Source organism: Gossypium hirsutum, chromosome A10 (genome assembly GCF_007990345.1).
Source record: "Gossypium hirsutum isolate 1008001.06 chromosome A10, Gossypium_hirsutum_v2.1, whole genome shotgun sequence".
NCBI lineage: Eukaryota > Viridiplantae > Streptophyta > Magnoliopsida > Malvales > Malvaceae > Gossypium > Gossypium hirsutum.
The window spans coordinates 2,669,616-2,688,059 of record NC_053433.1 but is presented as its reverse complement, the minus strand read 5'-3'; the positions used below and the strand labels follow the sequence as shown (position 1 = coordinate 2,688,059).

General features: G+C 28.2%; 3 protein-coding genes across 3 annotated transcripts; 1 reads left to right on the top strand and 2 right to left on the bottom strand.

The window, feature by feature from the left end:
- Nucleotides 1–4,851: 4,851 nt before the first annotated feature.
- Nucleotides 4,852–6,690, top strand: LOC107925245 (ras-related protein RABA1f). The gene is made up of 2 exons (XM_016855889.2): nt 4,852–5,325; nt 5,972–6,690. Exons 1-2 carry the CDS (start codon nt 5,105–5,107, stop codon nt 6,402–6,404), a joined length of 654 nt encoding a protein of 217 aa, XP_016711378.1. The 5' UTR covers nt 4,852–5,104; the 3' UTR covers nt 6,405–6,690.
- Nucleotides 6,691–7,480: 790 nt separating this feature from the next.
- Nucleotides 7,481–9,981, bottom strand: LOC121208561 (28 kDa heat- and acid-stable phosphoprotein). Its single transcript, XM_041079533.1, has 8 exons — nt 9,650–9,981; nt 9,152–9,189; nt 8,969–9,052; nt 8,791–8,877; nt 8,657–8,691; nt 8,453–8,538; nt 7,898–7,963; nt 7,481–7,798 (listed from the first exon to the last, which is right to left on the bottom strand). The coding sequence occupies exons 1-8, from the start codon at nt 9,714–9,716 to the stop codon at nt 7,764–7,766; spliced, it is 498 nt and encodes a 165-aa protein (XP_040935467.1). The 5' UTR covers nt 9,717–9,981; the 3' UTR covers nt 7,481–7,763.
- Nucleotides 9,982–11,118: 1,137 nt separating this feature from the next.
- LOC121208560 (syntaxin-61) lies at nt 11,119–13,209 on the bottom strand. Its single transcript, XM_041079532.1, has 8 exons — nt 12,975–13,209; nt 12,809–12,891; nt 12,582–12,695; nt 12,362–12,475; nt 12,065–12,231; nt 11,845–11,935; nt 11,683–11,748; nt 11,119–11,535 (listed from the first exon to the last, which is right to left on the bottom strand). Exons 2-8 carry the CDS (start codon nt 12,860–12,862, stop codon nt 11,425–11,427), a joined length of 717 nt encoding a protein of 238 aa, XP_040935466.1. The 5' UTR covers nt 12,863–12,891; nt 12,975–13,209; the 3' UTR covers nt 11,119–11,424.
- Nucleotides 13,210–18,444: the final 5,235 nt, after the last annotated feature.

The following is an 18,444-nucleotide window of genomic DNA, read 5'->3' as shown; positions in this document are numbered from 1 at the left end:
CCATCAATTTTTTTAATTGTTTTTTCTAACAGATTTGATGAAACTACTTTTGTTTACTGATAAGTTTCAAAAAGATTATTAATAAATTAAACCGAATGTGTGCATTCATTTTAAAACTCTTTTTAGATAATTACATTTATTTTCTTTAAATTAAGAGTTCTTTTTTAACATCATGAATTATTTATTTATTTTATTATTTCCACGTGTAATTATTTTATTATTGAATTATCTAAATAATAAATTACAATTCATTAAAAATATTTCACATATGAAATTCCACATCATCCCGTTAACTTTTTTAACGGTACTTTTATCAATTCTGTTAAAAATAATAATAAAAGTTGATAGCTAAAAAAGACTCAAAAATACAATTAGAATCATTTTGACAAAATATGTAAACATTAATGTCTAAATTTGTCATTAAACCTAAAATAAAATAAAACCATGTAACAAGAGCCGATACATATGCCTTTCCTCACAAGACAAAGATTACATTGCATTTTTCAATCATGAAAACTTTTTCCCAGTTAAAATACTTTCATGATATTAACATATTTTATATTATTATTTAAATTATGAATAATGATTTGATAATAAAGTCATAAAATTTTTTATCTATACAAATGGAGTAATGAGGCTAACAAACGTCGTTAATTGACATTTAAAAAATTAAAAAATTATATAAAAACTTGTGACATATGGTAGTCTTTTTAACTCCAAAAGTGGAGCTAAAAAACTCTACTATTTCTTTAATAAATAATAATTTATTATTTAAATTTCTAACTGAGTCTATGTTAAGAATTTTTTATTGCTTTTTTTCTAAAATAATTAGAATATGTGGTTTAAATATGTCACGCGTCCTTATAATTTGATGAAATTTGAGATTTGATCTTCTTAAAATGTTTAATTTTTTTTAGATGTTCTTAGTTTTCAGAAACTAGCATCATTAATACATTTCATCAAAATTTGCTAACTTACCATATTTATTGAGAATATATATATTATAATATCAAGAATCACCTATAACCCCTCCCCAACTCTTAAATAGGAGGATAATCGTGCTTTGGCGTGCTTGAACTCACGTCCTCTTGCACTGACAATAATATTGATGTCAACCGAGCTATGACTCACTTAGCAAGAATTAATGGTGCATTTGTTTCAAGGAAAATGACTTGCATAAAATGTTTTTTGCATTTACCTATGTTTATTTAATTAAAAACAGATTGGTTAATAAAAAATCACTTAGAAGTTAACAAAAAATAAGCTCATTTTCTTATAAATTGACTAATTCCCTCTTGAAAAAGTGTAAGTCATTTTTCTTATAAATTGGTTATTTTATGAGTAATTTTATTTGTATATAAAATTTAACTTGAATCAAACCTAATATTATTATATTTATAAAAAATTTGTAATTTTTATTTTTAAAAATATTTAAAATTTTAAATTATTAAAAATAAAATATTATAATGTGTAATATTATTAAACATGCATATTTAATTATTTATATTTAATAATATAATCTATTATTTTAATAATTTTTTAATATTATAATTTTATTTTAATAATAAAATTTAAAAATAATATTATTATATTTTAAATAATATTCTTAATATATTTTTGAAAATATTTATATTCATATTTTAATAATAAATATATATTAAAATTTATAAATGTTTAATAATAAATTTTTATAGTAAAATATGAATATTTTAATTATATAAATATGAATATTTATTTAAATCATGCTTAAACAAATATAATAATTTAAATTAAGTTTAGTTAGATATTTTATTATTATAAAAAATTATCTTATTATAAAATAATTTTTTATTGCCAAAAGAAAATTCTACTGTAATTTTCTATAATAAATATATTTATGTTGTATTTCTAAAAATAACTTTTAGAAAATGGTTTTAAGAAAATTTACGAAACAACAACGAAAAATGTTATACGTAGAATTATTAAAACACTAAAAAGTATTAACTTTTTTAGAAAATTAATTCATTTTCAATAAATCATTTTCCAAAAGTTGTTTTTAATGAAAGGACCGTGACCTAAGTTAACAAGTTTTCAAAACATGCCAAAATTAAAAATAACTTTGTGAAAAATTGACGAAAAATATTCAACAATTAAATTTAATTTTTTTTAAAATAATACAAATTATTTTTCAAAATTTTAATCCAAATTTATTAAAATATCATAACTGAAGGTATGTATGAAGTTTAAATATAGAGATGTTATATATAAATATAATTGTTTAATGCAACTACTAATTGTTCCTTTGTTTTTCAAGTTAAATCAGGTCATGGGGCTGCAACAATTTGATAGCCCATCGATTTGCCTTCAACTATAATTTCTTTTATTATTATTATTATTATTATTTATTATTATTATTATTTTAAAAATTTGAATTATTTTGAAAATTTTAATGTTTTAACTTACACGCTACAAACTTTTTGATTTCAGCCCACCAATATTGACAATCATGATTTCTTAGACTTTCTTCTCCCTCTGTATATATTTTGGAATTTAATTTTTGAATTTTAAAAAGATATAAATGTAATTATATTAATTGATAAATACAGAAATAACATATCTGAATAATTAAATGCAGAATCCATCCTCCAAATATATTATTTGAAATAACTTTGGATAATATAAGATTAATTGATAATTTTAAAGAAAATACATTTAAATTATTAAAAATAGAATTAATTATTATAAAATACAAATAGAATTTAACTTAAACATAAATAATTCTGAATGAGATTTACACAAAACATTATTTAAACCAAATTAAAACTATATAAATGATTATTTTAAAAAAACTGTTAAAATTAGAATTCCACATTTAATTGGTAATAGTAAGATAGATTTCAAAGTGGAAATTATTTTATGAAATTCTTTCTACCACATCATTCATGATCTCTTTCCAATCATTTAATGTCATTTTAGTAAACTTTTCCAATCATTGACACATTATTTTGAAAAAAAATTTACCCAGAATCTCAAACCCTAAACCTCAAAACCTTAAACTCAAACCCTAAACTAAAAACTTGTGATTTAGGGTTTAAATTTAGGATTCAAGATACTAAAATTATGTGTCAATGACATGAAAAATATTACTAAAATATTATTAATTAATTTAAAAGAAACCTTTAATAATGTCCATAAAATAAATTTTCTAATCGATATGTTCATATAGAAACAAAAAAGTTAGACGATAATAGTAAGTATACTGCTAATGCAATCATGGCTGCAGTTAGTATATAATTGATGCCATTGTGCCACCAAAGATGGATATTTATTTTATTTTCCCCATTCTTTACTCTTTCATCATTTATGCCCCAAGGTTGTTAGATATAACCAAAATATATATATCAATTAACAAGACTTTTCAATATTAAGAAAAAAAATGACAATTTGTTTTTATATAAGACTTTTCAATATTTATTTACTTTTACAAAGTCTAAAATTCAAATTTAGACTTATGGGAATTTTCAAAGGAAAAAACAATTATATAGATCAAGTAAATTAATTTATAATTTAATGTATATTTTTCTTTATTTTTTTACGTGCTTAAAGAGGAAATCAAATTAATTTTCTCAAGAAAAGATAATATAAAAACAAATAAAATTTGGATTAAAAAAAGGATTAATTTCACTAGATGTCCTCAAACTATCACTTAAATTTTAAACTGGTTCATACATTTCAAAATATTTTAATTGGATTCACTAAGTATCAGTATTGTATCAATTCGGTCTTTCCTTCGACCGAGTCATCAAATTTGATTTTAATGTTAGTTCAGATCCGACATGAAGCATTTTTAAAACTCGTCTATTAAAGTAAACAAACAATTGCCATATGAACGGATTTTAAACGTAAATAGTATCACTAAATTTTAGAAGTATGTATTCTTTTAACACATTATATCCAAACAATTCTTGCTAAACTGCTTACAATTTCATCAATGTGTTTTTAATATGTTTAAAACCAAAATCGAGTTAACATTTAATATTCGAACTGTTGTCAATATTGATAAAAAGACCTAATCGATACAAATTATAGATATTTTAAGAACTCGATTAGGACTTTTTGAGATCAGAACGAGCTTACAATCTCGAGTATATTTTAACCATGTTTAATGGAATTAAACCTTAAAAATAAAATTGGCAATCACATAAGATTATATCATGATTTGATCCTTGAATTATACAAGTTTTCCCACACTTTGACTCTTAAACTTTTTTTATACCATTTTGATACTTCAACTATCATTTTCGTTCTATTTTATCTAGAAAATTATCGATGTCAAGTAAGAATGTCATGCATCAGGTCTTATTGGAAAACACTTTTTTTTTCCTTTTGTGGTAAACAAAGACAAAAATGATAATTCAAGTACCAAAGTGAAAAAAAATAGGTACTAAAATGAAAAATAAAATACAATTTAAGGACTAAATCATGAAATTTAGGTATTACAAAGTTACTAACCCTTTTACCAAACAAACCCGATTAATATAAGCTCCCAAGTCCCTGTACTTTTTCATTTAAAATTTATCCTCTCCACTTTTCTAGTTTCAAAATTCATCTCCAATTATCAATATCATTAAAATTCTTCTTTAAATTTGTTGGCGTAATAGCTTGAAATAAAAGAAAATGCTCATTTGACAACCATGTAACAGAAAAATAACACTATAATAAACCCGAATTTAAAAAAAAAATAACGATGTTAATAATTGGGCTTGCATTTTTAAATCTGAAAAGAAGAGTGACTAAATTATTAAAAAATAAAAAAAAATACTAAATTCAAAATGTACAAATAGTTGTGGGACTTTTTTCACATTTTAACCAACAAACTTTTCTTCAAAAACTAGTGAAAAAAAAGGTTAACACTGTTTCTTTTATACCCAGTCCATCCAAACCCAGAAAAAAAAATACACATTCGAAAAAGAAACGCCTTTTTTTTTAATATATATTTAAATTTCCATTTACAATTTTAAATATTTTTTGACGCCAATCAAAGACAACAATCGGACGAACGAAGAAGAAAACCCAGAAGAAAAGAAAAGAAAGCAAAAAGGAAAAAAATTCACGTAACAGAGGAATGGGAGCTTACAGAGCAGATGATGACTATGATTACTTGTTTAAGGTTGTCCTGATTGGCGACTCCGGTGTCGGAAAATCCAACCTTTTGTCTCGATTTACAAAGAACGAGTTTAGCCTTGAATCTAAGTCCACCATTGGGGTTGAGTTTGCAACCCGTAGCATTCGTGTTGATGATAAGGTCGTTAAAGCTCAGATTTGGGACACTGCTGGCCAAGAAAGGTTTTAATTTTTTAAAATTTTTTAATTTTTCCTTCGCATTATTTTCTGGGCTGCAGATCTTGATCTGGGTTTTTATTATTTTTGCTTAATTTGAGTATTTGGATCATGTTTTTGTTTTTGTTTTTTTTCGCTTAATTTATGATAATCATTTCCTAGGCGATAAATGAATTGTTATATAATGTTTCTTGTGCCTTTAATTCTTGACATTGTATTGAATTATGCTCGGATGATTCATTAAATATATATATAATTTTGTGTTTTTTTCCTTGTGTAAAGCATAGTTTATTATAATTAAGACTTAATTATCACCAAAGATAGAACACTGATTCTTTGTTTCATGATTAGCATGTTTCTGTTTTGGTTATTTAACTAGAAAAACTTACAATTTCATCACCAATGTTATGAAAATTGAATTTTTTGCTAGTAAACTGTTTTTACTCTTAATGTTGAAACCATACTTACAAGGGTTGTAGAGTGGCATTCAATGTATTAATCATAGCTTACCAAAGAAAGATATTAAAAAAGATGGAAATGAAAGCCATTTTTATTACAATTCCCTGCACTATGTTATGTCTGGTTTTACTTTTTGGACACCCTTTTCCAAGTATGTTCTAATTTCTCTGTTTACTCTCTTTTGTTGTCAAAGATATCGTGCGATAACAAGTGCGTACTACCGTGGTGCTGTTGGTGCTTTACTAGTCTATGATGTCACTCGTCATGTTACATTTGAAAACGTAGAAAGGTGGCTGAAAGAACTTAGAGGTCACACCGATGCCAACATCGTGATTATGTTAGTTGGAAACAAGGCGGACCTGCGTCACTTGCGAGCAGTCTCCACCGATGATGCTAAAGCTTTTGCCGAACGAGAGAACACCTTTTTCATGGAAACATCCGCGCTAGAGTCTTTGAACGTCGGGAGCGCATTCACTGAAGTGCTGGCTCAGATTTATCGTGTTGTAAGCAAGAAAGCTCTTGATGTAGGAGATGATCCCTCGGCTTTGCCTAAAGGCCAGACGATCAATGTAGGATCGAAAGACGATGTATCAGCTGTGAAGGGAGCTGGATGTTGCTCGGCTTAAGGATGGTGAAAAAAGTCCAAAGAGATATTTAGTTGATATCTGCATAGAAGTTTTTGCCTTGCATCACAAAACGTGAACGTCAACAAAGTATCAACCAAGTTTTTGACATTGTGCTTTGGAACATGCTAAGCACAACTTGTCCATGTTTAGCTTGAATTCTAGGACTTTAAGGTTACTGGTTTTTATGTTATTTTTTTTCGTTGTTAATTTTCAGACAGATTGCTTTTGGTTCTTTCCTTTGTTCATTGCCTTTTTAAGTGCAAAACCATCATAATTTTACACAAAATTGATCTCTTGACCATTCTTTTTGTTTTCAACAGTAAAGCTAAATCATTATTCGCAAACAGATTACCACAGTTTCTGTCTGCATGGTTTGTCTTTTCTTTCATGGAACATATGGGTTACAGAAATCATATCCCGTGGAATTACATACATATGTACGTGCACACAATCCCAGTTGCATATGTGTTTGCCCGTGCATGCACGTTATAGGCAAACAGGGGAGCGGAAGAACCATGATCATATTTCGAAAGGAGTGATTACGCTGAAGCTGAATTATATATAAAGCTCTGCATATCCATGAACTCCCATTTGAACCGGAATTCATTAATTTAATTTTGTTGAGGGATTTTTTACTGTTTCCAACTAGAGTTGATGGACCTCTCAACTCGTCTATTACCGTCCACAATTAAAATTGTTTTTCCAAATCCATAAGCATCAGTTTTAAAATAAAATAAATGCATGAGAAGAGCGACCATCCCCATGGTAACCCACTAAAAAATCTTACATTTGCGCTTAATAAAATAAACATATGCCCTATAACACATAACATATAGAATAAGGATAAGATTGGGTTTAGATAGATACTGCATTTACTTACGGTTAGTATAAAAATAACGGAATTAGTGAAATTAAACATTGCAGTGCGAGACAAAAAATAAACTAAACACATTACATCTCCCATCCAAACACAACCTAAGACTGCATTATCGCTTTTGGAAGAGAATAGGATAAGAGACTATAAATTGACCCCAAAATTGGACTCAATTCATTCAAATTTAAAATCGATCCAACCCTAAACAAAATGTACTTGCATTCAAATGCCAACAAGTTTAGACTCAGGAGCATAAAATCACTTTAATTCAAAAAAACGCATACATAAATTATCAAATTATGTGCCACCGAATAGGAAGAAAAACAGTGTTAAGAGCTGTAACCATCACTTTTTAACGAAAAATAAATTAATAAAAAAAACTTTGAATTTAAACTATCTATTTTGCTAAATTGTAGAAAAACACACATATAGTCTTCTATTGAAGGAAAACATTTGATGTATATGAAGCTTTGTATGAAGGAATGTCATTTTCGAGCTTCAACCTTCTTCTGCTCCCTCGCTGAAACAAATTCGATTATGAATGTCCATCAATCTCAAACTGTCAAAAAAGGGGGAAAAAAGTTGGGAAATAATAGTTGTGGTGGTTCCAGATTCTTACCAGCTTTTTCTTCTTCTCGTTTTTTAGCAGCTTCTTCTCTCTGTTGACGAATAAGAGCTAGTCGTTCTGTATCACCACAATTTTCGAAGTAAGCACTTCATAAGGAAAAATGGTAATACAATAAACCCCACAGGATATACTCTTAACCATTGCGCAAAGCAGAACCGACACGCCAAGCTATACAGTTTTTCCATTTTGCATGTAACTTAAGGAGTAGGAATAAATTTAGCATGATTAAAGATTTCAAAAGTACTCAGCTTGAACACACATCTCAGATTAATGAGCAACAATTACACAAGCATTATAAGTTTTCAACCTACAGAATCCAATTCCCTAACATCAAGACAAGAGGAAAAAACGTGTGAATTAACCCTTAAACTGGAGTTGATAGGGGCAATGGATGATTGTGTTCCAAGATAAATCTACAACTCGCATAATATGAAATCAGAAGTTAGTATCTGTTGTGCCTAGCCCATTCTATTAACTTGATGGGATTAACAAGTCATTTTGTAAAGGAAGTTAGATAAAAGGTAAAACAATATCAAATTAGCTTACCCAAATCTTTTCTTGCTTGTTCTGTTTTCCCTTGCTCTTGCAGCCTCATGTATCGTTCATGGGCTCTCTGCTTTTCTAGTTCCTCCCTATAGACAGGTAGACAAAATATATTTGATGGAGCATAATATGAAAAGAAAACAAACCATGACTTGAAAGTACCAAAAGTATAATATGAAAAGAAAAGAAATAGCATATTTTACAAACCTTTCACGCCTTGACAGTTCAGTAGTTTTACCAGCCTACACATGAGAGGATAAAATCAAAACATAAATAAAGCATTAATCATAATAACATACAATCACTAAAATAGTTTATAGGGGAGTCTTTGTGAAACTAACATCGAGATCCCTAGCTTTCAAGTTCTTTGGCTTCACCAAATTCGGATTGTTGACCTCAATAACACCTTGAGTTCCCTTGCGCTTTTGCTATTGGTTGGCAATAAGAAATATTTCAGATTCCCTAATCATTCATATGCAAAACAAGTGGAAAAGAAAAACCCGGTTATGATAAACTTACTTCAGTTTCATGTTCGGATTCTTCTCCAGACTCCTGTCCAGATTCCTCCTCGGATTCTTCTTCCTCTTTGTATGCAGCTTCTTGCTAACAACAATAAAGGGTAGAAGAGTGAGTTCTTACTGTTTTAGAACACGCATGACTATTATAAGCGTGCGTGAGGGTGTCGAAATAGAGAGAGCGTACCCGCTTAAAAGTGCGAGGACGAGATGAGGTACCAGCAACTGCAAACACAAACAATCCGAGACAACAAAAAACATGGTTTTATCAGGCAGTGTGCTTGCAAAAGTGATTTCAGAGGAAAGAGCATCAGTTAACCCTAATCCTAATTTAAACAATGCTTCATTATCATCAATAGTGATAATTAACCTAAAATTTACTCTAAGCAGATAATACAAAACTAACCAAACACAACTATTCTAACTTTTCAAGCAAAGTTTTTGGACATATATTTTCAACAAACCGATAGAAGAAAATATCAATGTGATCAAAATTTCAAAAATTTAAACAACAATTTCGTAATTGCAATAATCTTTGTCAATCATAAACTAACTGTGTACATACTTCCATAATTTCAACTAAAATCATCTAAAAATGTCTAAAAACATGGCTTTTAATCGAATATTTTCGGGAAAAATAAACTAAAAAAAAAACTGAAAATTTTAGAAGATTAAGAAATCTTACGCATCTCTTCAGGAGTAGAGAAGTGGCGTTGACCGGTGGGCTTTGCCTTGAATTTTCCTCTTCCCATTTTTATTAACAGAGAAACAGAATCGCCAAATACTATAAACTTTAGGGTTTACAAAGAGGAGAAAAAATACTATGAACTTTTTATTTAAAAAACCCCTGGCTGAATCTAAGAACCCTACTATTTAGTCAACTCGTGATGTTAGTCTCGTGGCGTTTGGGTTTTTATTCTATGGGAACGGTCTTATGTGAACTTTTCTCCGATTGTGACTTCCGAATCTGACGCCGTATATATAAGAATGATCTGACACAATAGGTTGGTGTGATTGTATATACTCTCCCACTTGTATCTGAGTTGAATTTAATTAAGGTTTTATCGCTGTTTTGGTTGAAAATTATTTCCCAATGCTATCAATAGAGGTGTACATGGCGGGGTAGAGTCGGGTACAAATTAAAATTTTAGGTTGGTTTGTTAGGTGTAGTTTATCTAAAAAATAGATTTAAAATTTTAATTAAATTCAATTCATATAAAAAATATTAAAATTAATCTCGGTCAACTCTTATTAACTTTTTTATATATTTTTATAAAAAATTTATAATAGATTAAAATTACTAAAAATATTAAAATAGATATTTATTAAAAATTTAAAAAAATATTTTTATTTAAATAATATTAAAATAAATACAACTCAACAAGCAAATACTTCTCAAATAGTAATAAAATTAAAAATAACTAAAAGTTATACAATATCTTAATAATAACAATAAAATAGTAATAACACAATAGTGAAATGGAAGCAAAATAATAAAAAAACAATAACAAAATAGTAAAAAGAGAGAGAGAGAGCAAGAAAATAGTAAAAAAATCTTTTTTTTTTACATATTCGGGTCGGGCCGAACTCAGGCCAAAAAAAGGCTTACTTAAGGCTTGGCCCATTTTCTAAATGAGCCCTATTTTTTCTCAAACCCATTTTTTAAGCTTATATTTTTACCTAAACCCTCTCACTTTTTCGGTGGGCCTTCACGGCCCGACCCATAAATAGGTCTACCTATAAAGTCATTTATCTTAACCAATAGTCGAGGGTTCAATCCTCGTTTTGGGTATGAAACAGCTTTAAAATTCGTAATCAGCATGTACTCCCTTAATGAGCCTACAAAATGTAAAAAATTAATTACTAGACTCACTCTTGAGAAAACAAAAAAAAAGAAAGAACATTAGTTTTTTGAGGGGTATATTCTCCCACTTGTATTTACATTTTTCCTGAGAAAAATAATTAAAATATCTTTTAAAAGTTTTAAATTTGTTTAAAATTACTTTAAGAAGGAAAACGACTTGGAAAAATTCAAGATTATGATACATGTAAGTGAATAATCTTCCAAAAAATAATTGAAAGTTTTAACACCACTAGAACATAATATATCATTCAAGATACATGCTGTTGTGTAGAGAATGAAAGCGTCGAGAGTTGTATCATATGACACAGACCTTTTATTATTTAACCATAGAAAATTACAGAAGAATACACCGCATTGAAATAGAGAAGCAAACAGTAATAGTACATATATCCTAATCAAGTTCCACAATTCTTGAAAATACACAACACAACATATCATTTCCTTGGTTCTCGTTTCGTTTTCTAAGTCATCGTTTCAAAACTATAGATCACTCCCCGATCCGATTCCTCTGTATTCTACAACTCCCATGGTTTATTTTCGATAACGAACCACTTCCGAATATGAGTATCATAAGACTAAAAGCCTTCTCTCCGGTCTCAAGTGAAGAAGACCAGAATGAATAGAATAATGAACAAACCCAGCAAAAATGATATCATCATACACTGGCCCGTTGCACTTGCCGTCTTCATAACCATAGCTACTTTCTTCTGCAAGGAGAAAAAAAAGGAAATTTTCATCAAAAAGGCCAGCAAATTCAGCTGATGTTGGCAAATGAACAGAAAAGCCCAAATATTTAACTTCCGGATCACGATTCAAATGTGTTTTATATCTGCAAATCAAGTTGACAGAATCACCTGAACAAAATCCAATCTGTTTGTTGTGCTGTCCATTTCATTACCTAAATCATCTATTATCTTCTCCTGAAATAAACAGATTCAAGTATTAGCATATGAACATATCGACTACAATACCAATAGCTTTGGTATCCGGTAAACCAGAGAGATTGCAGTACTCACCTGTGCAAGAAGTTCTTCATGTATGGTAAGACCAACACCTCCTATTCTCTCAACACTGGCACTAAGCTCGTCCAACTCCTCATCCTGTTGCCTAAAACCATCAATTGATAAACAATCAAAAACCAGCAAAATCGGACAAGGAAGCATGTTGAAGAAACAAATGCCGAAAAAAAAAAAGAAATAATGGAAATGAACAGGGGAAATCGAGAAAACCCTTTACCTTATAAGAAGCATTTGTCTGTCTGATTCCGATGATATAAAGTCATCATTATCTTCCACGGTGTACCTGTTGGATCTATCTGGCAGCCTCATCAATTCTCTGTGCATTGCACTTGCGCTGTTGCCGTTTTCTTTTCCAGCCACTACAGCTTTCTTCACATTCCCGACCTGATCAAACAAAATAATCCTAAACACGCTATCCATAACCAAAAATGTAGAAGACTAAGATTCAACATGAATTACAAAACCAAAATTTTCCATGGATTGAAAATTCCATAGATAAAATATACGATGATACCTGAGTTCGAGCAGAGCTGGTCCATCTCCTCCGATTTTCAAGTTCCACTTCATCAATGCCATACAATGAAGGATCCCTAGCTGCCACAGAAATTGCTTTGTCCAATTCATCTACCTTCCTATCAAGAAAGAAGTCTTTTGAGCAATGGCAAATTGGATTAAAAAATTTCCCTGTTTCGAGAATCCAATCCAAACAGAGTACGAAAACTTAAATTGAATACCTGCCACTCAATGCTCTTGCAATTGGTGAATAGTTCTTTCGTGAGACGAACTCGTTGTTCGTTTTCGGGACGAATCCTCTCCCATTGGTGAAAACTTGACTGCAATTTATCGATCTAAAACCAAAAACCCTAAATGTCAACCAGTGGGAAAAAATCCCAAAAGAGAATATAAAGAAATACAATTAACAAATAAATGAAACGATAAAAAAGGAAAAGACCCAACATACAGATTCTTGAATCTCTTCTTTAACGATGTAAAATGGATCTTGAGCTTTAGACATCTTGTAAGTGACGGAAGTAAAATTATATCCTTGAAACATTTAGAGAACAATTCTTTAGCGTTCATTCAAGTAAAAAGAAACAACATAATTTTTTTTTCCCATGGCTTCTTACCTCTGCCACTGATCTGAGATAAACCCAGCAAGGAAGATCGGCGTTTCCACTGATCGGAACGACGATGACGACAAAATGCGATTTGGTTCTATATAGAGCCCTAAAACAGAGAAAAGGATTCGAGATTTTGGACTTTGGGCATCATCTTTTTGTGATTTTTCGTTTTTAATTGATGGGTTTAGGCTGGCTGGCTTCACAATTCTGGTCCTTCTTCCCCATTTGAGGTTTGAAAAACTTTAGGCCGAAAATGATCGCAAGGTTTTCAAATTGGTCCATGTTAATTACTGCCAGCCTGAAATATGCAGAATTTGTAAAAGCCCAATAAATTTTTACAAGTTTCTCCTGTTAACTAGATTTAATGAGTAATATATTATTTAGTACCTAAATTTAATTTTAATATTCAATTTAATAATTAAATTTTGATGATTAGTTCATTACCTGAGTTTTTCTTTATTCTATACAAGTACGGAAGGTTGTTTTCAATATTCAATTTGGTATCGGTAAATATTAAGTTTATTTATTAATTTTTGTTCTCAAACTTAATTAAGTTTTATATGTATTCAAATTTAAGATCAAATTCGACACAATAATTAAATTTAAGGTAATATATGTTAAAGCTAATAACATAAAACTTAATAATATTTAAAATATATATTAAAAACAAAAAAAACTCGTAAAATATTTGAAACGAGTATTATTACTAAAATTAAATTCACTTAATCAATAATTTGAACTACTTAAATTAGAATTCAACTTAATTATTATTAAATTATTTTTTTTTTCTAATCAAACCTGAATAATTCCTAAATATTAAAAAAAAAAGGAGTTAAAAGTTGTAAATGTGTTCTGCTTCAATGGTTCAATAAGAAGCCGACAGCGTCTGATCAGACAAAGACCGGTCTAGTTCCCTTTTTGGCAAGTTTCATATGGGACCTACCTACCACACATATTACGCCACGTGTTCTTCATTTGGTTGATAAGAGGAAGTCACAATCTAAAAGGAAGTTAAAAAGGAGAAAAAAAAGGAACCAAAGCGTGAAAGAGAAAGTTTTGGGGGAATTCAACTCTCTCGAGGAGCCAATAAAAAAAAATGGCAAGCAAAGAGCTGAAATGACTAGTTTACGCCTCAATCAGACGGTTAAGGAGTTGGTGGGCCCCGACACGTGTACGACGCCCAATGAGGCAGTGGTAGGTAATTAAAGAAACATCGGGGCGCGTGCAGGGATGATTGACATGACTAAAGTACGATGAAAGCTGAGACAAACGCAGCAGGGGGGAGGGGTGGGGGGAAGCAGCAGCAGCAACTCGCGTAAAAGTCGAGGGGTTGCTCTGTCATCTACAGAAATAAAAAAGGTTTAACTTTAGTCATTGCGCCCCGCATTTAATTATGACATCCTTCAATCTTCCCCACGCTCATAAGTTCCACGCGCCCCCTTAATTTTCAGAATTTTCTATTTCCCTCGAAGAAAGTTATTTAATTAAAATATGATATTTTATTTTATTTTATTTTATTTTTAAAAATTTTAAAATTAAGTTTAACTGTTAATATATATTTTTTAATTTATTTATATGATATTTTGAGATAAGAAAAATAATAATAAACTTAAATTTAATAAAATAATTTTAATATCATTAACAATTTTAATAAGTAAAATTAAAACAATGAAAAGAACTTCAATTTCAGTGTATTCAAATAATATTTTTTCCACTTTAACTTGCTGTTATTTTAAATGATTTTAAATTATTTTGGAGTTATTTCTTTTATGGATGCAAAAATATTCAGTCAAGTAAGGCATTGGTTTGGAATTTGACTGTTCATGTTATAACGTAAGAAAATTAACTGACATTTAACAGTTGTAAATTCACATGTGTCTTTCTAAATTAAATGAATAGACCCTACTCAGTCAATATGATTGGTAATAATAGGTTTTTATTCGTTTAAATGAAATATACGTAGTAAATTACATGTAATTATTTGATTATTTAGTAAGTTAAATTAATTTTAAATGATAAAAATAATTAATTTTTTTTTTAAAAAATTAATTTGCTTTTTAATCTTACAAACATAGGGTAATATATCCAATTTTTTTAATAAATAAATCAATATGCAATATAATTTTTAATGTAATAGCGTCAATCATACTTTTACCGACGGTTTATTCACTCTTAAAAAATCAAATCATTAAGTTGAAAACTTGCAAAATCCATTAGTCTATTACCAGCAAAGATGCTTTTATGTATATGTCTGGTTTTATTGTCCTTTATGGATGACTCATGGTCTTTGGTCGTTGTCCAAAACCCTAGCTTTTTGAGAAGTTTTTTTTTTTTTTTCAAAAGCTGCTTAAGCACGTAGATTATGATCATCTTCTTCCATATATATATAGTTTCATGCACCTTCATCCTTTATTTTTTATGGGATTTCTTTTAGCCTTTGTATATATGGCAAAGAGTTGCGTATGCATTAATCAAAGCCAAACAATGGAATACAACTATACAAAGTGATGGTAAAAAAAAAAAGAAGCTAATTGATACGTTTTGTCGAGAGAACAATATTGCCTTTTTTTGTGTGTGTGTGTTTACATGTTTATATTTTTTAAGAATGTTGTGATAATTTGTCTGAACATATTTTTGGTTAGACGAAAAGAAATGAAAAACAACATGAGAATTAATGCCTTAATTAATCAGTTTCTTTAAGTACTTAAGTTTTTATAGAGTTTAAGATATCGACTCATCAAAGATATGTTAACTGTAAACAAATGACATTTTCAAGATTTTTGGAAGAGGAATGAATCACGACTTAACAATATAATTTAAATTCTTATCAAATAATTATTAGAGTAATTTGGTTTCTTTATTTTGATATCTGAATAATAAAAAAGAAAAATAAAAGTTCCGGAAATGATTTAAGATTTTGACATGATGACAACAAAATGGGCTACAAACATGACAGGTTGCTTTTGTTTCACCTTAATTTTTGCTAATCTCCCCCCCCCCTTTTTCTCTCTTAAATTGGTATAATCAACTATAGGGTACAAATTGGAGTGAATAAGCATAAAAAATAAATAAATAAAACAAAGAATTTTATTTTTTAAGATGCAAAATATATTTGTAGGGCCAAAATGCCAATCTCTTTGTGGCTAATGTTCAACGAAGTACATTGGTTTGATCAAATTTAAATGCGAACCAAAGAATAACTTTATGGTACATCCCTGGTAGAACTGTTCATGGTTGGATCATCCGTCCAGGTTTAAAATTTGGTTTGAAAAATGAGAAATTTTGAACAAAAATATAATGTCTGAAAAATAGGTTGGGTAAAATTTAAAACTCCTTTTTTATATGGGTCAAACATTGGGTAAGATTTTTTTTACCCGAGCTCAGCTCGTCCAGAATGTATTATGTTATTAAAATTAATTATATTAATTATATATGTTAAATAATAATTAATCCAATAACAATTAAACCCATTACCCAAAACTTAAAAAAATGCTCAACTAAATCACCCAACCCAAAATATAAAATTTTAAAAATTATATTTAATACAATAAAATATTTATTATACTTAATTGTGTTTTTAATATAAATACTTTTTAATGTGTTAGAAGAAAATTATTTTAGATTTTTTTAGTGCATTTTGTGTATTATATTTAAAAAATTATTTTTAAATAAAATTTAAATTAAAAAAATAAAATATAAGTGGGCCAGGCCCGGGTTTACTTCCTTAAATTGGGTCAAATTTATGCAAAAAAAATTAAGCCCGTTTATTAAACAATTCATTTAATTAACATAAAGTATATTCAATTATTGATCATAATTAAATTATATTAATTATTTTTACAATTAAAATACTATAATAATAAAATATTTCAAACCACAAGCAAGCCCTTAATGAAAACAATAATATTGTACTTAAAAAATTTTAATAATTTTTTAGTTATTAATTGAATGAAAATACTTAAATTAAATGTTAATGTATCTATTATGTATTAGTTTTATATTATTGAAACATAAATAAAAATATAATTTAAAATTCGATAATTTAAATCATAATAAATTATCTTTTATCATAATTGAAAATTTTAAATCATAATAAAATTACAAATTAATATGATACAAAGTGTAATTTTAAACTTAATAAAACATTATTTGAATATTTAAAAAATTAATAATAATAAAAACAAGTTTAATATCAATTTAGTACTATAATAAACAATAAAATTATTTTATCTATCTAATTTTTTTCTCATAAATCATATTGTTGTTATTATTGGTATATATTCATATGTTTAGTGTTTTATTGTAAAATTTGTGCCTACCATAAATAATGTATGTTGAAATTCATATATATATTACAATATATTATAATATGTCTTGTTTATAAACATGTTTTTCACAAATTTAACAAATTATTATATTTTTTATTGAGTCTTAACTCGATTGATATATGTATTGTTATCAGTATAATAAGACATGAATTCGAGTACGATGAAACGTTTTATCCTCTTATTTATTAGTCGGAGTGAATTATAAATAATTTTAAATATTATTTAAAAATAATAATCTGAATATATTATTAAAAAAAAGCTATCTTAAGACATAAGTCAAAGAACATGATTGTAAGATATAATGATGATTAAGAAAACATTTTGACATCGATTTCAAGCATTATCGGATTCATTTTTGTTAATTTTTTATTTGTTGCTTAAATACTATGGTGCACGTGAGACTGAGCATCATCATTCCTTTCTTTCAACTCATCTATGACCACTTTTGGCTTTGGTCTCTGTCTTTTTCTTTTTGCCATTTCATTTTATTTTGTAATAATATGTTATTACTGCCAACGTCTTTAGAATTCCACCCTTCAATCGGTTAGATCATCTATTCGTCTAAATTTAATTAAATTGATTAGATTAATTTATTTATTTAATTTAATTAAATAAATTATTAAAATTTATAAAAATTAAAATCTAATTTAACTGTTCTATATCAATTCGAGTCAATTAATTTAATATTTTTTTTAACTTGTATCTCAATCTAATTAATTTAATATGGCTGAAACAACCATGATTACTGCTTAAATAGGTCAAAGATTACAAAATTCAAACTGTTTGATAAATTTCAAATAGAGAAATTTTTTTCTTTTTGAACATGGGGTGGACAGAGCAAACTTTTCTTTTGTTTGAAACATGAGTTTTGAGCAGTTTTGGTATTTGCTTGTTCTCCTCCACTTCGTTTGATATTTTAAAAGGATAAAAATGTAATTATATATTTACAATAAGCACTAAAATATTTTGTTGGGACATTCCTAACTTATTTTTTCATTCTTTATGTCAAATGCACATTGAAATTATTAGGAATAACGAATAAAATATCAAATAAAGTAGGACAATGCAGGATGGTTGTGGACTTATCTAACATTCATGAAGATAATAGTGATATTCAAATTTTAACATGTATGATAAAATGGAACAAA